This window comes from Eschrichtius robustus, chromosome 3, assembly GCF_028021215.1.
Source record: "Eschrichtius robustus isolate mEscRob2 chromosome 3, mEscRob2.pri, whole genome shotgun sequence".
In the NCBI taxonomy this organism is placed as follows: Eukaryota; Metazoa; Chordata; class Mammalia; order Artiodactyla; family Eschrichtiidae; genus Eschrichtius; species Eschrichtius robustus.
The window spans coordinates 60882843-60906226 of NC_090826.1; the positions used below are offsets into that span (position 1 = coordinate 60882843).

At 32.8% G+C, this 23384-nt stretch overlaps 1 protein-coding gene across 3 annotated transcripts in view; it reads right to left on the reverse strand.

The window, feature by feature from the left end:
• Positions 1–23384, reverse strand: part of LRRC40 (leucine rich repeat containing 40) — a 51607-nt gene that overhangs the window by 16539 nt on the left and 11684 nt on the right. For 2 of the 3 annotated variants that reach the window (XM_068540092.1, XM_068540094.1), the window contains 8 exons: positions 20624–20805; positions 19415–19488; positions 18129–18258; positions 15076–15199; positions 11080–11222; positions 8507–8679; positions 4484–4571; positions 4322–4367 (listed from right to left, as the gene is read on the reverse strand). In XM_068540092.1, the coding sequence (XP_068396193.1) occupies positions 4322–4367; positions 4484–4571; positions 8507–8679; positions 11080–11222; positions 15076–15199; positions 18129–18258; positions 19415–19488; positions 20624–20805 (960 nt within the window). Of the gene's footprint in view, positions 1–4321; positions 4368–4483; positions 4572–8506; positions 8680–11079; positions 11223–15075; positions 15200–18128; positions 18259–19414; positions 19489–20623; positions 20806–22707; positions 23132–23384 lie in introns of those variants that run through there. The other variant, XM_068540093.1, reaches the window with a different exon arrangement.

Below are 23384 nucleotides of genomic sequence, written 5' to 3' on the forward strand. Positions count from 1 at the left end.
GAGATACCACTTCATACCCACTAGAATGGCTAGAATCAGAAAGTCAGAAAAGAAGTGTTAGTGAGGATGTGGAAGAATCGGAACCCTGATACAATACTAATGAGAATGTAAACTAGTGCAGCTGCTTTGTGAAAAACAGTCTGGCAGTTCTCAAATGACTTAACATAAAATTACCATATGACCCAGCAATTCCACTCCTAGATATATATGCAAGAGAAATGAAAACACGTTCACACTGAAACTTGTAAATAAATGTTTATCACTGCATTATCCATAATAGCCAAAAGGTACAGCAGTTCTTTTTGAGGTGATGAAAATGTTTAAAACTGACTACGGCAATGGTTGTACTTACCTGTTAATATAGCAAAAAACATGTAGTTGTACAATTCTAATGGAAGAATTGTATGGCATGTGAATTACATGACAATAAAGCTGCTTCTTATTTAAAAAAAAAAAAGTTGTATTTCCCAGCTCCCCTTACATGAGTGGCCGCAATATAAGTTCTGACCAATGGCATGTGAGAAGAAGTCATGTACAGTACAACAGCTTAGTATATATCCTAATATATTTAATCGACCTTGTACCCTATAATGCCATAAAACATACCTTTTTAAAGTACAGAAATCATACAATGTCTACTCTCAGAGGACAATGAAATTAAACTAGAAATCAATAACAGAAAGATAACTGGAAATTCTCAAAATATGTGATTATTAAACAACACATTTCTGAATAACACATAGCTCAAAAAAGAAATCTAAAGAGAAATTCTACAATATTTTTAACTACATAAAAATAAAAACACAACTTATTAAAATCTGTTGTATGCAGTGAAAGCTGTGTTTAGAGGGAAACTCACAGCACTCAATGCATATACCAGAAAAAAAGAAAGATCTAAAATCGCCAATCTAAGTTTCTACCTTAAGAAATTAGAAAAAGAAGAGAAAATTAAACCCAAATTAAGAAGAAAAGAAATAAGAAGAATTAGAGTAGAAATTGATGAAATTGAAAACAGGAGATCAATAGAGAAAAATCAATAAGACCAAAAGCTAGTTATTTGAAAAGATCAATAAAAGTAGTATGCCTCTATGCCAGGCTAACTAAGAAAAAAGGAGAGAGGACACAAATGACTAATATCAGAAATGAAAGAGAAGACATCACTGCAGGTTCCATGCACACAAAAAGGATAATGAAAGAATACTAAGAACAATTCTATGTCCACAATTTTGATAACCTAGATGAAATGGATGAATTCCTAGAAATACACAATCTTCCAAAACTCACACAAGAAAAACCAGACAACCTGAATAGGCCTATTATCTATTAAAGAAATCGAATCAATAATTAATAACCTTCCAAAACAGAAAGCACCAGGCCCAGACAGTATGACTGGTGAATTCTACCAAACATTTAAGGAAGAAATTATACCAATACTCTACAATCTTTTTCCAAGGAAAGAAGCAGAGGGAATACTTCCTAACTCATTCCATGAGGCCAGTACTACCCTAATACCAAAATCAGACAAAGAAATTGCAAGAAAATAAAACTAGAAAGCAAAATCTCTCATGAACATACATGTAAAAATTCTCAACAAAATACTTGCAAATCAAATCTAAAAAAGTAGAAAAAGAATTATACACCATAACCAACTGGGATTTAACCCAGGCATGCAAGGCTAGTTCAGCATTCAAAAATCAACTAATGTAATCCTTCGTATCAACAGGCTAAAAAAGAAAAATTACATGGTTATATCAGTAGATGTATAAAAAGTGTTTGATAAAATCCAACAGGCATTCATGATAAAAACTCAGTAAAACAGAAAAAAGAGAACTTTCTTAACTTAATAAAGACCATAACAGCCCTACAGCTGTCATAATTAATGTTGAGAAACTTGAAGCTTTCCCCCTAAGATCAGGTACAAGGCAAGGATGTTCCCTCTCTCCACTCACTCCTCTTCAGCACTGCACTGGAGGAAGTTCTTGCTAATGCAATAAGACAAGAAAAGAGATAAAAGGTACACAGATTGGGAAGGAGGACATAAAACTGTCTTTGTTCACAGACGGCACAATCATCTTGTTAGAAAATCCAAAAATAACCTCCTGGAACTAATAAGTGATTATACTATAGTAAGGCTGCAGGATATAAGGTTAATATATAAAAGTAAATTGTTTTCCTCTATATCAACAATGAACAAGTAGAGTTTGAAATTAAAAACACAGTACCATTTACATTAGCATCCAAAACTGAAATACTCAGGTATAAATCTAATAAATGTGAATAAGAACTATATGAGGAAAACTATAAAACTTCGATGAATGAAATCAAAGAAGATCTAAATAAATGGAGAGATATCCCATATTCATGGATGGAAAGATCCAATACTGTCAAGATGTCAGTTCTTCCCTATTTGATCTATATATTCAATGTAATTCCAATCAAAATCCCAGCAAGTTATTTTGTCAGTATCAACAAATTGATTCTAAGGTTTATATGGAGAGGCAAAAGAGTCAGAATAGGCAACATAATATTGAAAGAAAAGAACACTATTGGAAGACTGATGCTATCCAACTTAAAGACAGTAATTAAGACAGTGTGATACGGCAAAAGAACAAAGAGATCAATGAACAGAATAGAGAATCCATAAAGAGACCCCCATAAATGTAGTCAGCTGATCTTTGACAAAGGAGCAAAGGTAATACAATGGAATATACAAAGGCAAAGACAGTCTTTTTCACAATGATGCTGAAACAATGGGACATCCATATGCAAAAATTAGCAACTTTATTCATAACTGTCAAAACTTCGAAGCAACCGTGACGTCTTGCAGTAGGTGGGTGAGTAGATAAACTGTGGTACATACAGACAGTGAAATATCATTCAGTGCTAAAAGGAAGTAAGCTATCAAGCCTTAAAAAGACATGAGGGAAGCTTAAATGCATATTACTAAGTGAAAGAAGCCAATCTGAAAAGGTTACAGACTGTATGCTTCCAATTATTTGACATTCTGGAAAAGACATAAATACAGAGACAAGAAAAAGGTCAGTGGTTGCCAGGGATGGCAGGGATTGTGGGAGGGAGGGAGGATGAATAGGCAGATCACAGAGGATTTTTACAGCAGTGAAAATACTTTGTATATTACAATGATGAATATATGGCATTATACATTTGTCCAAACCCATAGAATGTACAACACCAAGAGTGAACCCTAAGGTAACTATGCACTTGGGGTGATTATGATGTGCCAATGTAGGTTCATCATCCTTTGTAAAAAATGTACTATTCTGGTGAGTGTTGCTGATATTGGGGGAGGGTATATGTGTGCAGGTAGAGGACATATGGGAAATCTCTGTACCTTCCTCTCAATTTTGTTGTAAACCTTAAACTAGTCTAAAAAAAAGGCTTTAAAATTTTTTTTGATTGTTCTGACATGACTTCTAACTGATTTATATCAGAATAATCAATCTTTCTTGAGGAGAAAGTATATCTGGAGAAAAAAGGGCACTCTCTGATTGGCAGAAAATGAGAGTCTTAGAAAATTATGTCAATTTATTTGAAGGGCAAAGTGGAAAATATAAATTACTTAAGTATACAATTATCTTATTTATTTAACATCTACTGACTGACAATATGGTGCTAGACTAGGCTGTGCATAACCAAGAGTTGTGAGCTAAATTAACAGCTACTGTATTTAGCCACTAAGTTTTGGAGTGGTTTGTTATGCAGCATTACACTGGCACAAAAAAATTTTTTCTTAATGTTCTACATGTAGTGTGTGCTACAGTAAAATACATGAAATAAAAACTGGAATAAATCACAATTTTAGTGAAACATTAAAAATTAAATTTATGGTAATTTTTCTTTTGGTGCATGTTTATGCTAAATTAGCATATCCTAAAAAATATGTTTTGTCTTTATTTTTGTCAGAACTTACCAAAACTATGAATGCAGCAGATATTCAAATGCCTGTTAATATACTTCCCAGTCAATAGAACCCTTATATTATACCATAATAGTCAAGTTTTGCTCTTTTTTCAAAGGTAAAGCATTAGGTGCTTACAGAATCTTTTTTTATATTTTCTAATTGGTACAGTATAACACAACTCAAAGAGATTAAGGATAGAACAGTATTATTGTGAATTTAATGATTTTTTAAATAATTTCAGCATATTTATGGCCTAATGGATTCAGAATTAGAGCCACACCTGCCAGGGACCATTTTCTCTAAATATTTATACCAAAAATACATGTAAATTTATATACTATTAACTCTTTACCACTTTTCATGTTATCCTTCAAAATATGGGAGAAAATAGAAAAGTACCTTTAATCTTGCTTCGTAGATATTTTAAGACTTCTTGGGTTCCTTTCTGAAAATGTGGGGAGAAAGACATATTCACCAAGACATACATTGCAGTTTTATAGGTCAACGTGTATGTTTCAATATCAAATTTAAAAACCAGCACTGAATTCTAAATATGCTTACATTTATAATTTCTCTTCGAATCGTTCTCAAAGGATTTCCTCCTAGTGCCAGGAATTTCAAATGAAGTTCTCCCAATGAACAGGGCAGACTACAAAAGATTAAATTGATTTCAAGGAAGACATTAAGGGTAAGTATAATTCAACCAAGTAGTAGATTATAAAACTAACATATGACAAACTATACACCATAAAATAGTGTCAAAGAAAGCCCAAGTAATTTAGGCCTAAAATATTTCCTCTCAAAATAGATGCCAAACATGTTAAAAAAAAAAAAGAGAGATTTGTTTCGATACTATCATATTGTGATTACTAAAAAAAGAATGTGAGCTATAAAACATTTGCTAAATTGTATCCAGTGCTAAAAAGTAAATGTAAGCAAATAAAATATTTCCTAATTGAAAAAAAATGAGAAAGAATAATTTTCAACTGCATAATTCATATTTTCATTTAGTAAGAAAAGTAATTTTTATCTTCGGTACACAAAAAGATAACCAGTTTATACACATAAATATTAAATCTCAAAATCTATTAAGCATCTATAATATACTAGGCATTGGTGTAGGGATATCAAGAACTTTCCCTTAAAAAGTTTTTAGTTGAACAAAGGAAAAGGACACATGTATGGCTAACCAAAATATAGGAATTATCTTATGTTGCTGGTGAGCATATAAAATAGCACAGCCACTCTGGAAAGTGGAGTTTTTTAAAGTTAAACATACACTCACCATACAACTAAGCAATCCCACTCCTACATATTTACCCAGGAAAAATGAAAATAATGTCCAACCAAAGACTTACATGAATATTCACAATAGTCAGAAAATTGAAAGTAATCCAAACATCCATCAACTAACTAGTGAAGAGATGAATAAATTGTGGTGTATCTGTATAATGAAATAACATTCAGCAATAAAAATGAATAAACTATTGATATACAAAATCACATGAATGAATCACAAAAGCTTTACACTACAAGAAAAAAGACAGACACAAAAACTATATGCTGTGATTTCATTTATATGATATTTTTAAAAAGGCAAAACTACAGTGACAGAGAACATCACTGGTTGCTAGGGGTTGGGGATATGAAAAGGGGATTGACGGCAAAGGGTAGGAGGAGAATTTAGGGAAACAGAAATGTTCTTCATGACTGTAACAATGGTTATACAATTACATACATGTGTCAAATATCATCAAATTGTATATTTTAATTGGTAGATTTTATTGTATGTAGATTATACATCAACAAATGAATATATTTTATATATATATATGTAATAAGACAAGTGCTAAACAAGTAAAGTTGCTCTGAGAGTACAGAAGTAGAAATTAGCAAGGGGAGTAGAGGGAGAAGGGAGTAGCAAAGCCTGGATTTGGGCTTAAAAAGAATGGAATTCCATCAGGCAGTCAGGCAGGAAAAGGGCATTCTAAGGTAAAGAAAATGAAGAAAAAGTCAGTGCATTTACAGTTCAGTGTTGTCAGAGTAGGATACCTGTGGGAGTGAAAGATGACAAAGAGAGAATGAATGAAGTCTGACTGTGAGATGTACTTGACTGTCACTAAAAATTCTGTACGTTATCTTGCAAGACAGTGATTCCCAACTGCTGGATGGAAAACCAGACGCATCAAAATCCCCTAGAAATTTTTTAAAACAAAACCCAAAACAATTCTAAGGTTCCATTGTTAAAGATTCTGATTCATTGTTGCCTCAGTATCTGCATTTTTTCTTAAAGCTTCTCATGTGGTTATGATACATCGCCATATTTGGGAAACAGTGTTATATGAATGGAGAATCATCAAAGTTTTTTAGTAGAAGAACAACCTGATAATCTGTACTTTATAAAAATTACTCTGGTAGCATTGCAAGGAATCAATATTTTAGTTAGAGGAGATTCTGGAGGGGTACAAAATGCATAGAATGGTCTAATATCTAGGAAGTATGAGATCAGATGAAAGGAAGGAAAATACTTATTAGTTTCATTATGTTCTAGGCCCTGTGATATATACACAGTTTATATCCAGAGCTCTGGAGAAAGAGAAACATATATATCAGAAATATTTGTACCCATTACTTTATTTATTTAATATTATTTGTCATCGTTTTTGTTTTAAATCTTTGCTTTCTGCTGCTTTCACGTAGTAGCCAAAATAAGACTGTTATGGGGAAAAATGTATATGTCAATATTTATGAGGCAAGCGATTATTTCATTCATTAGTTATAAGTACTTTTAGAATATCCAGGTCACTTATTAATTCTGTCATAAATAGAAGTGAGTGGAAAGAATGGTCACTGTCCAAGCATTCAAATCTATGGTCAAGATGTACCATATGGGGCTTCCCTGGTGGCGCAGTGGTTAAGAATCCGTCTGCCAACGCAGGGGACATGGGTTCAAGCCCTGGTCCAGGAAGATCCCACATGCCATGAAGCACCTAAGCCCACGCGCCACAACTACTGAGCCTGCACTCTAGAACTTGCGAGCCACAATTATTGACGCCTGCACGCCTACAGCCCGTGCTCCACAACAAGACACATGACCGCAATGAGAAGCCCGCGCACTGCAACAAAGAGTAGCCCCCGCTCACCGCAACTAGAGAAAAGCCCGCACGCAGAAACGAAGACCCAATGCAGCCAGAAACAATAAATAAAATAAAATAAAATAAAAAGATGTACCATATGCCGTATGTACATTGTGAAAACAATTTTGAGTTTTAGAAATAGTTATTGAAATATACACATAGAAGAAAGTCTACCTTGCTTAACCTTTCTCCTTCTGTGAAGAGCAAACCATGTTTCTGACATCCAAACATAAAACTTCAGACACCTAACTGGCATACAATCCTAGGTGAGTCTGAGTCTTTTTTTTATGTATCTGTAAAATAATTCCATCTCTAAATATTATGGTTTTATAACTCCTTATGATTCTTTGCTCACTACCCTCTTCCTCTGCAGCTCCAACACAATCAATTGCTAAATACTACTTATTCTAACTCATCACACCTTTCACATCTTTCCTCTTCCTTCCATTCCCATTGTCACTACAGTTTAGGTCCTTATTACATAAGAGAAAAATCTACAAAGCTGTCAACTCAGTAAATTGGATATAACAAGTGCTCCTTAGTGATCATTATTAGATTAATAGAATTTTTTAGAATTCCCGTCTACAAAACCACTCCTATCCAAAGTATCTGACCCACTATCACCAATTTATTTTTTAATGAGATTACAATCAAGTTGGTTTTGTTCTTAATCTCCCCACCTCTTAATTAATGAAAACTGGCTCTTCACAGGCATTTTAAGGACCTCTTTCACATGGCCTCAACTTATCTTTCAAGACCTAAATTCTCATAATCTCCTTTCGTGCACCCTACCATCTCAACTCGATTCCTTGCAGTTCTCTCTCTATATACCTACAATTTATTTTCTAAACTTTCAGAGCTTTGTTTGTGCAGTTTCCTCCTGCCAAATGAGTCATTCTGACCACCTTACACATGCACTTGAAAATAGCGGTCATCCTTCAAAGATCACATGGTAGGACTATAATGAGGCATGACCCTGTGAGTACATTTAAATTTTGTGCTCTAGGCAATTTACTTGCTTCACCCTGGTCCCAGTTCTATAATATCATCTAAAAATTTTACTTCTTCCACAAAGTCTGCCCTGATTCTTCTCAATAAATTGTGATTCCTGTATCTCCTTTAAACTCCCAAAGTATTTCGTATCTCTCCCATGGCTTTACGTCATTTAACAAATTCAACAAATATTTATCAGGCAGCTTCTTCGTACCCAGGCATTGATCTAGGAGTTATTCGTAGAGTTTGTGTCCTAGTAGGCTGGAGTAACTGATTCCATTAGCATATTAAGCTTGCTGCCAAGAACAAAATCTTTGTAGGTCTACACATGATACCTACTCAATAAACATTTATTGAATTCGATTTACAAAAGAGATCTCTACATGCTTTTGTAACTTATGAATTACAACCAAATACAGACATGATTTCTTATTCATTCCATCTTTAAACTTACCTACTAATATCATTGTTGCTTAGATCAAGCCTTTCCAAAGATTTCAGCAGTGTAATTTCATCTGGAACAGATTTTAACTTGTTATCTCGCAGGTCTAGCACAAGGATAGAATTCAGATGCTTAAGGTGTTCTGCCCCCAACATTTCAATCTGGTTTTCACCTACATGTAATTCCTACAAAAGCAAAGATCAATCATGTGTATTTCTGTATTCAACTTTATACTAGATAATGAAAATAAAATTGAAATCTTGATTTCAAATCATTGAAAAACACATGGAAAATTTTCTAATTACTAAGATGCTTAAATTTTTAATTATATTTAAGCGATCTTACAGTTAAAGAAAAATGACAAAAAGGAAAATTTTCAAGAATTTCCTAGTAATTTAAAAATTAATTGAAGGTTTAGTCTGGAAGAAAGTTCAAAGTTTATAAAACCAAAGCAGAGAAATGATTTAGTAGTTACATTTATAGAATTAATAAAAACACGAATCCAAGAACTATACTGATAAAAAATTAAAGTTTTAAAACAAATCAGTACAAGTTTAAAAAGTTATTTATATTATAATAAATGTTTGTTACTCAACATTTTTATTAGTGGTTATTATATATACTGATTTCTCACTAGCAGAATCTAAGATTATCAGATAGATAATTAATCTTATTAAATGATAACTTTTTCAGTTACTTATATCATTGTCACCATTCTGTTTAAAAGAAACTCTTGTTTATGGTTTCCTTTGCTGTGCAAAAGCTTTTAAGTTTAATTAGGTCCCATATGTTTATTTTTGTTTTTATTTTCATTACTCTAGGGGGTGGGTCAAAAAAGATCTTGCTGTGAATTATGTCAAAGAGTGTTTTGCCTATTTTTTCCTCCAAGAGTTTTACAGTGTTCAGTCTTATGTTTAGGTCTTTAATTCATTTTGAGTTTATTTTTGTGTATGATGTTAAACTTAAAAGCTCTTGCACAGCAAAGGAAACCATAAATAAGACGAAAAGACAACCCTCAGAATGGGAGAAAATATTTGCAAACAAAGCAACTGACAAAGGATTAATCTCCAAAATATACAAACAGCTCATGCAGCTCAATATTAAAAAAACAAACAACCCAATCAAAAAATGGGCGGAAGACCTAAATAGACGTTTCTCCAAAGAAGACATACAGATAGATGGCCAAGAGGCACGTGAAAAGATGCTCAACATCACTAATTATTAGAGAAATGCAAATCAAAACTACAATGAGGTATCATCTCACGCGGCTCAGAATGGCCATCATCAAAAAAAATCTACAAACAATAAATGCTGGAGAGGGTGTGGTGAAAAGGGAACCCTCTTGCACTGTTGGTGGGAATGTAAATTGATACAGCCACTATGGAGAACAGTATGGAGGTTCCTTAAAAAACTAAAAATTATATGACCCAGCAATCCCACTACTGGGCATATACCCTGAGAAAACCATAATTCAAAAAGACACATGTACCCCAATATTCATCGCAGCACTATTTACAACAGCCAGGACATGGAAGCAACCTAAATGTCCATCAACAGATGAATGGATAAAGAAGATGTGGTACATATATACAATGGAATATTACTCAGCCATAAAAAGGAATGAAATTGGGTCATTTGTAGAGATGTTGATGGACCTAGAGTCTGTCATACAGAGTGAAGTAAGTCAAGAAGAAAAAAACAAGTATCGTATATTAATGCATATGTGTGGAATATAGAAAAATGGTAGAGATGAACCTATTTGCAGGGCAGGAATAGAGACGCAGACATAGAAAATGGACGTGTGGACAGAGGGGGATGGGGACACAAATTGGGAGATTAGTATTGACATATACACAGTACCATGTGTAAAACTGATAGCTAGTGGGAACCTGCTGTATAGCACAGGGAGCTCAGCTTGGTGCTCTGTGATGACTTAGATGGGTGTGATGGGGTGGGGGTGGGGGGTTGGAAGAGAGGTCCAAGAGGGAGCAGATATATGTATACATATAGCTGACTCACTTCGCTGTACAGCAGAAACGAACACAACATTGTAAAGCAACTATACTCAGAAAAACAAACAAAAAACAAAACAAAACAAACACCACTAATGTATGAAAGTATACATACAGAAAAGCGAAGCATAGCAAATTTAAATACAATGTTAATGTTATACACTTAATACCAAAAAAAGTAATTAATTTTAAACAGACTTTATGATGAGGCAAACATGAATTGGCAACTTATAGAATTAGATACGTATTCATTCCTGGTATTCCAGGTTTCCTGCACTATGGTCCCAACTTACTTTGTTAGTCTCATCATCTACTACTTCTCCAGTTATAAACTACTCTCCAGACGAAATGGACAAATTCTTATTTTTAAAATTGATTACTGCTTTTTAAAAAAAAATCTATTATTAACAATACCATTAATATATTTAGTCTTTAAAATTCTGAAAAATAGGAATATAGGAAAAAATAACACATAACTAATACATATTCTCAATGTAAAATACGTTTAAAATTTCATTTTCATGATTAACTTTCAGAAAATGTATAGTTATTTAATAATCAACTAAATAGTACCTTTAATAATTTACACGAAGGAAATTCCGGCAGAAAACGTAATTTATTCCTCCGTAAATAAAGCAATTCTAGTGATTCCATGCTAGCCAATTCAGAAGGTATAGTTTCCAAGAGATTTGAATTACAATCCAAATGCTTTAATCCTGTAATATATATTTAGTGAAACACAAAGATATTTTAATAGAGAAAAAATATTGGTTTATAACTGTATATACATTCAAAGAATGTGTACGTAATCATGAGGACTTACAAACCTGTGATGTTCTATACTGCTATAATAATCAAGAATCCTAGAATACCACTGAATTACATAAATGTAAACTAAAAATGTTTTACTTTTAGTTATAATTAAAGAGAAACAATGATATTAAAATCAATGTTTAATAATAGTTCAGGTCATCTTTGTAAAGATTTAAAAAACAAAGTACTCTAGTACTCCTTTAAAGTACTCTAAAATATATAAACTATATACTATGAGATTATTTCCCTCAGTAATTATACATCTTTAAAAAGAAAAAGCTTAAGGTAAACATACATGCATACTACTCGTATGAAAGAATGTCAAGTAACTCTGGCCAGTAGTAGCTTAGACACATCTGTATTTAAAACAGGCAATTGATGTTCTGTCAAAAACCCTTGGATTTCTATGTATTCCCTCTTATTCTTTCATCTACTCATAATGCCTCTCTCCCTGTCTTCTTTCCTTCCTTTCTTCTTCTAATTTTTTTTAAGTTACATTCTTTCTCTAACACCTTAGCTAACACTCTTGGTAAGAAGGTATAAGATAGCTCAAGAAGAATGTTCTCACTTGCAGCATCTCTCTCACCTCCTGGATCTTTCTTAAAAGGCAGAACAGAAAACAAAAATGGAAAAAAAGTAAAGGTCTTCTTTCTCTTAAGACTTTAATAAGCAGTTTTCTCCCTAATCCATATTACAGATTCTTCCACTTACAATGGCCACCATATATTTTCCACTATATATTCTCAACCCTATAGTTTGAATAGGCAATATGCATTTCACAACTTTTTTTCCTGTACTTTGAGCCTGTCAATTTTAACATAATTCAACACTGAATTGATGTACTGCCTTAGACTACTTCTTTCATTGTTTAAAGTTAACTGCTTTCCAAAACAAATTTAATAGTACTACTTTCAACTTATAATATGATAATTTATGTATTATTTGGCTAGATCACTGAGAAAAATGTCACAATCTGATCTACCCTTGATCCAATAAATTCTATAAAGCAAGTTTGTTTTAAATTTAGAAACTAGTTTTCACAAGTGCTTGCATCTAAGAGCACTGATTGAGAATAGAAGCAGTACATAGAAGAAAGTGAGGTGGGACCTAGAGTCTGTCCTACAGAGTGAAGTAAGTCAGAAAGATAAAAACAAATACTGGGGCTTCCCTGGTGGTGCAGTGGTTGAGAATCTGCCTGCCAATGCAGGGGACACGGGTTCGAGCCCTGGTCTGGGAAGATCCCACATGTCGCGGAGCAACTAGGCCCGTGAACCACAACTACTGAGCCTGCGCGTCTGGAGCCTGTGCTCCGCAACAAGAGAGGCCGCGACAGTGAGAGGCCTGCGCACTGCGATTAAGAGTGGCCCCCGCTCGCCGCAAATAGAGAAAGCCCTTGCACAGAAACCAAGACCCAACACAGCCAAAAATTAATTAATTAATTAATTAATTTAAAACAAACAAACAAACAAATACCGTATGCTAATGCATATATATGGAATCTAAAAAAAAAAAAATTGGTACTGATGAACCTAGCTGCAGGGCAGGAATAAAGATGTAGACATAGAGAATGGACTTGAGGACACGGGGTGGGAGAGGGAAGCTGGGGCGAAGTGAGAGTAGCATCGACTTATATACACTACTGAATGTAAAATAGTTAGCTGGTGGGAAGCAGTAGCATGGCACAGGGAGATCAGCTTGGTGCTTTGCGATGACCTAGAGGGGTGGAATAGGGAGGAGGATGGGAGGGAGGCTCAAGAGGGAGGGGATATGGGGACATATGTATGCATACGGCTGATTCACTTTGGTGTACAACAGAAACTAACACAGTATTGTGAAGCAATTATACTCCAGTAAAGATTTTTAAAAAAAAAGAATGTTTATATATGTATAACTGAATCACTTTGCTGTACGGCAGAAATTAACACAACGTAAATCAATGATACTTCAATAAAAAAATAAATTAAAAAATATAAATAGTAAAAGTAAAAAAAAAGAGCAATGGGGATGGAGTAAGAAGATGCAAACGCTGGCTCTACAATTTACTACATAATTTCTAAGCCTAGGTTTCTGAATCTTTAAAATGTAAATAATATGCATCCTTACTAACTTGTAGAACTATTGTGGCAGCAAAATAATATATTTAAAAGTATTCTGAGTTACAAAGAACCATACAAATGTTAGATACTGTTCTTGGAATCTCATCATGAACAGTGAAATAATAACTAAATGTCCTACTGGTGATAGCTTAAAAGTTTCATTGTCATGGCTAAAGAACAGAAAGCATCTGAGCATAATTATATAGTATATTAGAAAAACTGCTGTAAGTTCAAAGTATTTTTCTATTGACTTCAATATTTGCTCCTCTCTCTCAATATTTCTACTCAATTTGTGAAAAAAAAAATGTTTACATATGCACTCCAGATATATTTTATGTTTAGCTCTACTTTCTGATACCTTTATTGAAAATGGCAAAGGCAAGCAGAGTCAACTACTGGTATCACAACTAAAGGCTCCCCTGAAATGTCAATTCAATTTATGGCAGATTTAATTTATGCATTTCTGTTATAAATTACAAATAACCATTAATCTAAAGTAAAACAGCAGTGATCATTTTGTAATGTATAAAAATATCACTATCTTATACACCTGAGATAATATAATATTGTTAGTCAATTATATATTAATTTTTAAAAAAGTCAAACAGCACAATTGTACAAATTCACTGCAAAATAATCTGTAATCAACTGTACGAAATCACATCTATGACTTCCTCCACAAAAGGGAGGTTTAAAAAAATGAAAAGGCTCATATATAATTAGCAAAAAGGAGTAGTAAGGTCTATAGCTGACACAGTGTGGTCATCAACTAAGAAATAATAATTTGCCTTTAGACAAAAAAAAAAAATCACTATAAAGATTTTGGACTCTAAATCAAGAATTCTAACATGATTAAGTATACTTACTTAAAAGGTACTGAAATGTACCTTCAGTTTTTTTTATCCCTTAATATTAGTTCTACAATACACCAAATATAATGGTTCAATGGTAAACTGTAATGGAACCACTAAATTTTAACTTTTTTTTAAAAAAGAATTGACAATTCGGGCAAAACTAGGCTATCTCTTAACATTATTACTTATGGACCTCAAGGAGGATACAGCTATAACATAACCACGTATCAAAGGTGGCATCACCTAGGAAAGGGTAATGACCTCTTAGTAAATGTTGAATAAATGAATGAAGAGAGAGAATAGCTCAAAACCTTAATCAATTTCTCAGGTATACAATATTACCACAATTTATAATCTTATTTTCTTTTTCTCTTTTTGATATGCCAAAGTATTGTTTTGGCGGTAATTCTTTTTTTTTTATTGTTTTGTTTTATTATTTATTTATTTATTTAGGCTGCGCCAAGTCTTAGTTGTGGCACACAGGATCTTAGTTGCGGCATGTGGACTCTTAGTTGCAGCATGCATGCGGGATCTAGGTCCCTGACCAGGGATTGAACCCGGGCCCCCTGCATTGGGAGCACGAAGTCTTACCCACTGGACCACCAGGGAAGTCCCCTGGTGGTAATTCTTTACAAAGTTGCTAGACTACAATGGCCTGGAGAAAACCTGACTAGTTGTTATTGTTTGCATTTACCACCACAAAATCTATTATTTTACTTCTCTGTAACTATATAAAAATTCATTTTTTTAAATGTAAGCTGCACCAATTTCAAATTTTTTTATTTTTTAAAATAGAGAAGATTTACTTTTCATTCCACTTATTTCTGCAGGCAAACTCTTCAGTTGATTACTGGAAAGATTGAGTTGCAGCAGCCTGGATAGAGAAGCAAAACTAGCAGGAACAGTTGTAAGATGATTGTTCGAAAGATCCTTTAAAAAGAGAAAGACAAAATGAATGAATGAACAAGTAAACAAAAAAAGAAAGGATCTCTAAGGGGAATTTCAGAATTTTGAGGGCATTGCAACATTAAAAAAACTATTTACAGATGATATGTTTTGTAACTCTCATTCACTGACAATTTCACAGATCATCATTCATTACCTCAATATACTCTGTGGGCCTACTATGTGCCTAATAATGTAGCAGAGAGGAATTAAAATGAATTCTGACTTCAAAAATATTTTACACAAAGGCTTCTGTTAATATTAAGTCATGCTGTACCATGTTATCATGTTTTCAAAAAAAAATCTATTTGTTCATCCATTATTTGTTGAGTACCTATGATAAATAAGGCAAACTGTATAGTTAAACTGTAATATGAAATGAAAAACATCTTTGCAAGAAAAAAAAATTCTTGGAAGAAAAAAAGTAAGCTGAAAAAAAATGGCCATTTTAATTTGAGAGGAAAAAAAAATTCCCTCTTCGTTCTGCTGACCTCAGCAAGTCTGCTTTAACTAAGTAAAGAAGTCTACCCTACTCTCTAGTTTTCACTCATTCAAGCTTGCCTAATTAATCTCTATACCTTGATGTTGCTTTAAGTCTTTGTTTCTGTTTTGTCTTTTATGACAGAATATTTTTTTGAAACTCCCTTTAAAAGACAATGTTATGAATCAGGTATTCTTCTTACGACATTCAAATCAGATATAAGTACTACACCAGCTATCATCAAACTGTTAGGTAAGGCAAGTGGCCACAATGAATAAGAAAAAAATGACTTAAAGGAACTGTTCTCCGAAGACCATGATTTAGTCTAACGTTAAACAACTGTAACTCCAAATAAATTAAGAAGATAGAAAAAGGAAAAATGCTAGATCAGTGTATTTTTTAAAACACACTGTTATTATAATAACATAAAATAACATATTATCATAATCTACAACATCAATATAATAATGTACAACTCAAATACTCTAAGGTCTAAGAATCAACAGATTACTAATAAATAAATATTTTGTAATATCAAAAGTTACTGACACTAAAAGCAATGTAGTATTCTGGATTGGATCCTGGAACAAAAAAAAAAGGACATTAGTGGAAAAACTGGGAAAATATTATAAAACCTGTAGTTTAGTTAATAATATTGAACCAACGTTAATGTCTTAGTTTTTACAAATATCCCATAGTTATGTAAAATGTTCGCCCATTAAGGTGGGTGAAGGGTATATGGGAACTTTCTGTACTATCTTTACAACTTTTCTGTAAATCTAAAATTATTCCAATATCAAAAGCTAAAAATAAAAAAAGTTTCTGATAAAGAAAAGATTCACAAATTCTTAAGAAATTTTAAAGAACCCAAAACAACAGAATTGCTAATAAATAATTACTGCAGTTAATGACTAAATTAGATACAAAATAAGTACAGTGCATATAAATTAATCATTATTTATGCTAAGTCATTTCTTCAATATTTATTTAGTACCATTGTGTTAGGCAGTTTTTATATAACTTTAAGAAATATTACTAGCTTAAATTATTATAGATCTTATACTTTTAATGTTTTAATATATTGCTGCTCACATTTATGATTTATTTGATAATGAGTCCTTAAGAACACAGTTCTCAGCTGAAACATCCTTTCATTATGCAATGACTATATGGGAACCCATAAGGAAAGTTTATTAGGTTTCCTTTAAGCTTTCTACCAGGCTCTTTTTTTTTTTTTTTTTAAATCAATTGCTATCTTTTACCAGTAAATTTTATAAGGAAATCTGATGGCTCCTTCCTTTACCATTCATTTCACCTACCTATGCCTTTTACTTTCCAAACCTTACTTCCAATCTGATCAGATTGAAAAACAAAGAGCTACTAAAGAAATGGTTGAAGAGAGTATGTATTTTGATTTCAAACACTAGAGCAGATGGGTGAAATATCAAGAAAAAAATAAGTAAAAGAAGCAATTTTTCCTTGAATAAAAAATAAACTTCAAGGCTAAAATGACTAATGAGGTTTTCAAAACATGTAATTGTGACTAGAACAAGAATGTAACATGAAATAACTATGTGGAGTAGAGATTTATATTAGAACATCTGATCTAATATAGCTGAAGTCTTTCAGATAGGATACCTTACAGTAGAGTCTTACTTCTTCTGTGGTAAAGTGGGGGAACAAAAAAAAGATACACTTTGAAGTCAGATTATTTCATGTTAAATTCCTAAATTCCTTACATATTAGTTATATGACTTTGGATGAGTTACTTTTTTTTTTTTACAAGTCTTAGTTTCTTATCTGTAACGGGGATAAAACTATCTACTCTGCTATATGTATAGCAAAGTAATATGTAATATGCTATATGTATAGCAAAGTGCCTATTGTTTGTATTATTCTTAATAGTATGACTAAAATAATACTTGCATTGCTTTATGGTTATCTCTATTTAAGATGTGAAACGGATAGAATAAAAATTTTTACCAGGAAATATGGCCATTTTGAAAAATAGGGTAGAAAAAGCAGGCCCTGAAGGCATTATCTGGACACTTAGAGGACAAAAGGGCCGTAAGGGCTACAGAGGAGGAAATGAGAATGGATATAAAAAAGGGAATTGGTATACGCTAAAAACACCTTTCCTCTATTTTGCTAAGCCATAAAAGCCTATGAATAACAAAGTCATCCTCAATGGCTCCTTTCCCAAACTCTATTCCTAAATTAAAATCTAAGGTGATTTCCTTCATAAGAAAAACATAAGAAAATCAAATTTACAATTACTAATTTAGCAATCTAATTGTAATTCAGTTTCTGATAATCTAGTCATACAATCAGCTGCCCATGTACCCATGATTTCAATCATACAGCCAATTTTTCAGTTTAATGAAAAATCCCACCAGCCCCAAATTATATAAATATTGCAAAATCAAAACTTACTAAATCTTCTAAGTTGGAAAGTTGTTCAAATCCCCTTGGTATGCAAGTTAGTTCATTATGCTGGAGATATAGGCCCTTCAGGTTTCTTAGATTTGTAATTTCTTCAGGGAGTATTTTCAGCTTGTTATGGCTATTGATTGATAAAACAAATGCTGAACAATTTGGTGACAACACAATAAATATTTATAAAGGCATTTTTGCTAATCAACTACCTGGGCTCATTAAAAAAAATGAAGTAAGTTTACTAATTTTAAGTACTTACAAACTTTACATCTTAAAAGCACACACCCATTAAAATGACAGTAATCTAAAGTAATCAAATTGAGAGTTTCAAAGAAATAAAGATTTTTAACCAAACATATAATTTGTGAACTTTTGATTGGTTCCTTTTAATCAACTTGATTTTACATACAAAAGAATACATTGGGCTATAATTTTTACACTGCATATGAGTTTTAGAATTTTGACAAAAATGTGCACATACATACACTACAATGAAGTCACATTTTACATGGGGATTAGGTTTCAACTTAGCACTCAAGACAAAAATAGCTATTTCTGTTTGAGGGCCTGGCATGTCCAGATGAATGCAATATTCAACTCCAGTCTTATTTTTCACCAAATAAGGACTGTTATTTGAGAAACTGTTCTCCCTCAAACCAGTTAACTCCAGAAAACTGCAACTTTATCATGCTGTGTTAGATAGATTTATATCTATTTTATAAGCCCCAGCTTTTCAAACTATGTTTTGAACACTTAAACTTTTTCATTTTTTTCTCCTAAATTAAATCATCCCTAATCCCTTTCCCCCTGTGTATATATAACATATAAGGCAGTTATTTTTCTTGAAAGTCTGAGTGTGTACTGAAGGGCAAACAGAGTTAGCTAGGGCCTTAGCCACCTGGCTTCCCATGTACCTATCAGTGAGTACCAGACGCATACCCATGGAATCCCAGGAGTCCTCAGAAAAGTTTAAAAACTACTAATATTGAAAACATGAAATTTTCCTCATTATAACCACTAAAAATTATTTCATACAAATAAAAAGTATTTTTAAAAAAATCAACTGGCCTTAAATTTGTAAAACCAGAAAACATGCAGGCAATTCTAAAACAAAAAATAAAATAATCTGAGAATTAAAACTTAAAATTATTATTCTGCTTAATCACTTTCTGAGATAATACAAAACATTTTTTACATGTTAGAAAAAATGTTTGAAAAAAATTTTAAAGAGTGTTAGATTTACACCCTTATACTAGCAATACTGAAATAAGCTTAAATTTTACCTGACATTAAGTTTCTGAAGATTTTCTAACTCTCTTATAGCAGAAGGAAGGGATGTCAGCTGATTATCATGTATCTAAAAGTTATTAAAAGACGCAGTCAATATCTTAGTCTTATAATTAACCATGAGCTTTGCTATTGTACAATATTCTCTGATGATAGTCTCGTTATTCTAGCTCAAAAGCATAGCTGGGCTATTGGTAATTTGTTTTGAGTACAGAAGAGAAAAAGGAGTTTGAAATTGACCAAACTGCTGCTCATAAATCATGAAGTGATAAGAGATCAATTTTAAATACTACAGTTAAAAAAAAAACTTCACCTCATTGAGTGGAACTTCAATCTCAAATGAGAGATGACAGGGTCAGAAATTAACAGCCCTCTGATGGTATGACTTATGTCAACATTTACAAAAAATAAATGAGGAGGGGGACTTCTCTCATGTTCTTACAGAATCATATTGCTTTCAAGGTACAAGGAACCTTTAAGAGAACACTTATGCCAATCCATTCATTTTACAAATGAAGAAAACACAAACTTCTCTAGAAATCTGACTACATCCAACTTTTTCAGACATGAAATGGAAAATTTTTGATGATCCTAAGTAAAGTATATCAGAAGTCTGTGGATTATGAAATAAACTACTCATGACATGGCAACTAGGGATTAAAAACATAGTCCCTGAATAAACACACAAAAATTTAAGCCCAATAATTTAAGTCAGTCTTGGAGATAAGTTACCCCAAAAAACCCCCAAAAAACCAAAAAAAAACCCAAAACCAAAAGCAAAACAATATTAAATACTTGCTTTAACATCTAGAATAATAATGATACAAATAATAGAAATTTAAAAAAAGACGAGCAGCAGCAACCACTTGTTAAATACCAATTCTGTCTGTATGCATTAACTCATTTAATTCAAAGAATAATTTTTAAAAACAGGTAGTAGTACCAGTCTCGGTTTATAAATGTGGAAACTGAAGCACAAAGAGGTAACTTTCCCGAGATCACACAGCTATCAAGTGGCAGAGTCAAAATTTGAAGTCTGATGTTCTGACTCTGCACTCATAACCATTATGCTATGCCGAACACAGTAATTTGTTATTCTTCCTTGCACTCTACCGATTGAACATGGGTATTCTATTTCTCAAAGCCTAAATTTAGCTTTAGAGTCTCTTCAGACAAAGACCCATATTTATAATCAGTCAACTTACATCAAGAACAGTCAGTGCAGGAAGGAGTCGGAGGTCATCAGTAAGTGACTGAAGTTTATTGTTTGATATGATTAGTTTGGTCAAATCTGTCTGTTCCCACCATCGCTCAGTAGCACTGAATGAAAGATTCTGATTAGCTTCTTCAGGGATATCCACATTTATTCTCCAAACACACTGAGGCACTATTTCCACCACCACCACACCAAAAAAAAAAAAAAGAAGGGAAAGAAATGAGATACTAAGTACATATGTTTATAACAGCTATTCTGCTTATCTACTGAAAAGAAGTTTCTGAAACACTAAAAAAACACTTTCAAATAAATCAAACAAATAGCAATGAATTACAACTACATTACAGTGGAAGTTGATTTTATTCCAAAGCAGAATATTGGATATGTATTTTTCATATAAGATCTCACTCTTATCTTCATTCAACTATATTTACTATATACATTCCCTGCACAGCATATAGTGGTTAGATATACAAGACAAATAAAGAATGGACTCTACCATTATGCTACCATAACAGAGAACGTATGGAAATCAACATTTAAACTAACTCATTTATATCTCATAGCAACTCCGTGAGGTAGGTGTTATTTTCACTTTACAGATGAGAAAAATGGGGCACAGAGAATATATCATTTACCCAGGGTTATATAGCTGGATGGGATTTAAACCCTGGAAAAACTAACTTGTCTTTGCTTCTCAGTGAATATTTGTAAGGTATATCTGACTCTGGTAGCTGCTCTCTATTTTATCTGACGTACAATTTTATTTCTTATCCCATCACACAACATTGTATTACTTCTGTTGCAGCATATACAGCAATTCCTTTGACACTGCAGATAAGACTGTTCAAGTTAAACAGAAAGAGTCCAGGTTTATCACTATAACACTTGAAGATCTAGAAAATATTAACTTGCTCTAGTGCTACAGCAGAACTATTTTAAATAGTCCTTCATTCCTTGATACCAGTAGGACGATATATGGGTATAATCTAGAACTTTAGCTAATATTAATCAAGGCAACCATTGGTTATGCCTTACAGTTATTAACTATCATTTTAAAATGACATTAAATGGAAAGGTGCGGTCAAAGTTTCAAGTTCACGACACAATCAGGTCGAGCAATCCAATACAATGGTTTTACAGAAGCAAATCAAAGTTTCTGAAATCCGTTCACTCAAAAAAAATGAGGTACCTATATTTGTATTAGAATAAATTATAAGATCCCTTTCCTACCCTTCTCTCTGCCTAAGCAATCTGCATTTCTCTACCCTTCTATCAATGAATCCCCAGCAAATGGGAATAAAACAGAATGAAAATCCACCCATGTTTATGGACAGAGGTTTATTTTTAAAGCAAAGCAAACAAAAAAAACCACTCTTTCCAACTCTTTGAGCACAAAAGCAGCATAAAATGTATCTTCACTGTTGTTGTTATTATTATTTTGGTGGGTAGATATGGATGACTGAGTGGGAATGAGAAACACACATCAGCCCAGCACTAGCATGTGAAGTTACTGACACCAAATGAGTCAATAGAAATGGGTACGTTTATGTATTTGACTAAAAATCAATGTTACCCTTAAGCAAAAAAAAGTTACAAATGTGCCATACCAGTTTGGATCACCAACAAAAAGCTCCAGAACAAGAACAAAAAAAAAAAAGCAAGGCAAGACAAAACAATACAAAACATAAAAAAAATGTATGGAAGAAGCTATGTGATATGCACAAGTCTACTCCTAAAGAAAATATGTAGAGCATTGTGCATATATTTTTCTCTTAACATCTATACATAGGTACATTAAGACTATTATACTTAAAAGGCAATGTAATAGAAAATATCTTTTTTTGTAAGGAGGAAGGTGGAGAACACAAGAAATTTGTATACAACACAACAACAATATCTGTTACCCATCAACTATACTAAATGAATGCTAAAATTTTATCATTATTACTTCAGATATTTTGGTTAACCAAATTTGTCTTTGTAGGAACTATCACGGGATGGATAATTGTTGATACCATACTGCTGTTATTAAATATGTATCAATTTGCTTTTCCATAAACATTGACTTACTGCTCATTCTTTTCCCCATTGTTTGTGAAGTATCTCAATTTCTTCAAGAGTTTATAGCACCAAGATTCATGTCACTTTTCTTCCCTCCCCACAAATATGAAGAACCACTGAAAGGTATATTGTCCTAATTATTGAGGAATTCGGTGGAGCCATCCTAAAAGTAGCTTACCAATTCACAAAACAGAAACTACCAGGTAAAAAATAAATGTCAATAGGCACATAAATGTGAAAAAAATTTACTATGGAGTTAGGTTTATTTGCTGTATGTAATTTTTAAAGTTATATATATGTCAAATATATACATAAATTAAAAAATAGTATAATGAAATAATGCTCCACGTACCCACCGCCCACATTTAACAGTTATCAACTCATGGCCAATCTTGCTCATATATAATCCCATCTCACAATGATCTAAACTACAATCTTAGGAAGATAGAAGAGAACAAAGTAAACCCAAGGTAAACAAAAAAAGAGTAGAAATCAATGACATAGAAAACAAATATGGTAATAGATAAAAAGCAATAAAACCAATACCCAGTTCTTTGAAAGTGGGAATATCACTACCAATCTTACAGATGTTAAAAGGATAAGGGAAGGAGCTTCTTTGCTGGCGCAGTGGTGAAGAATCCGCCTGCCAGTGCAGGGGACACAGGTTCCAGCCCTGGTCCGGGAAG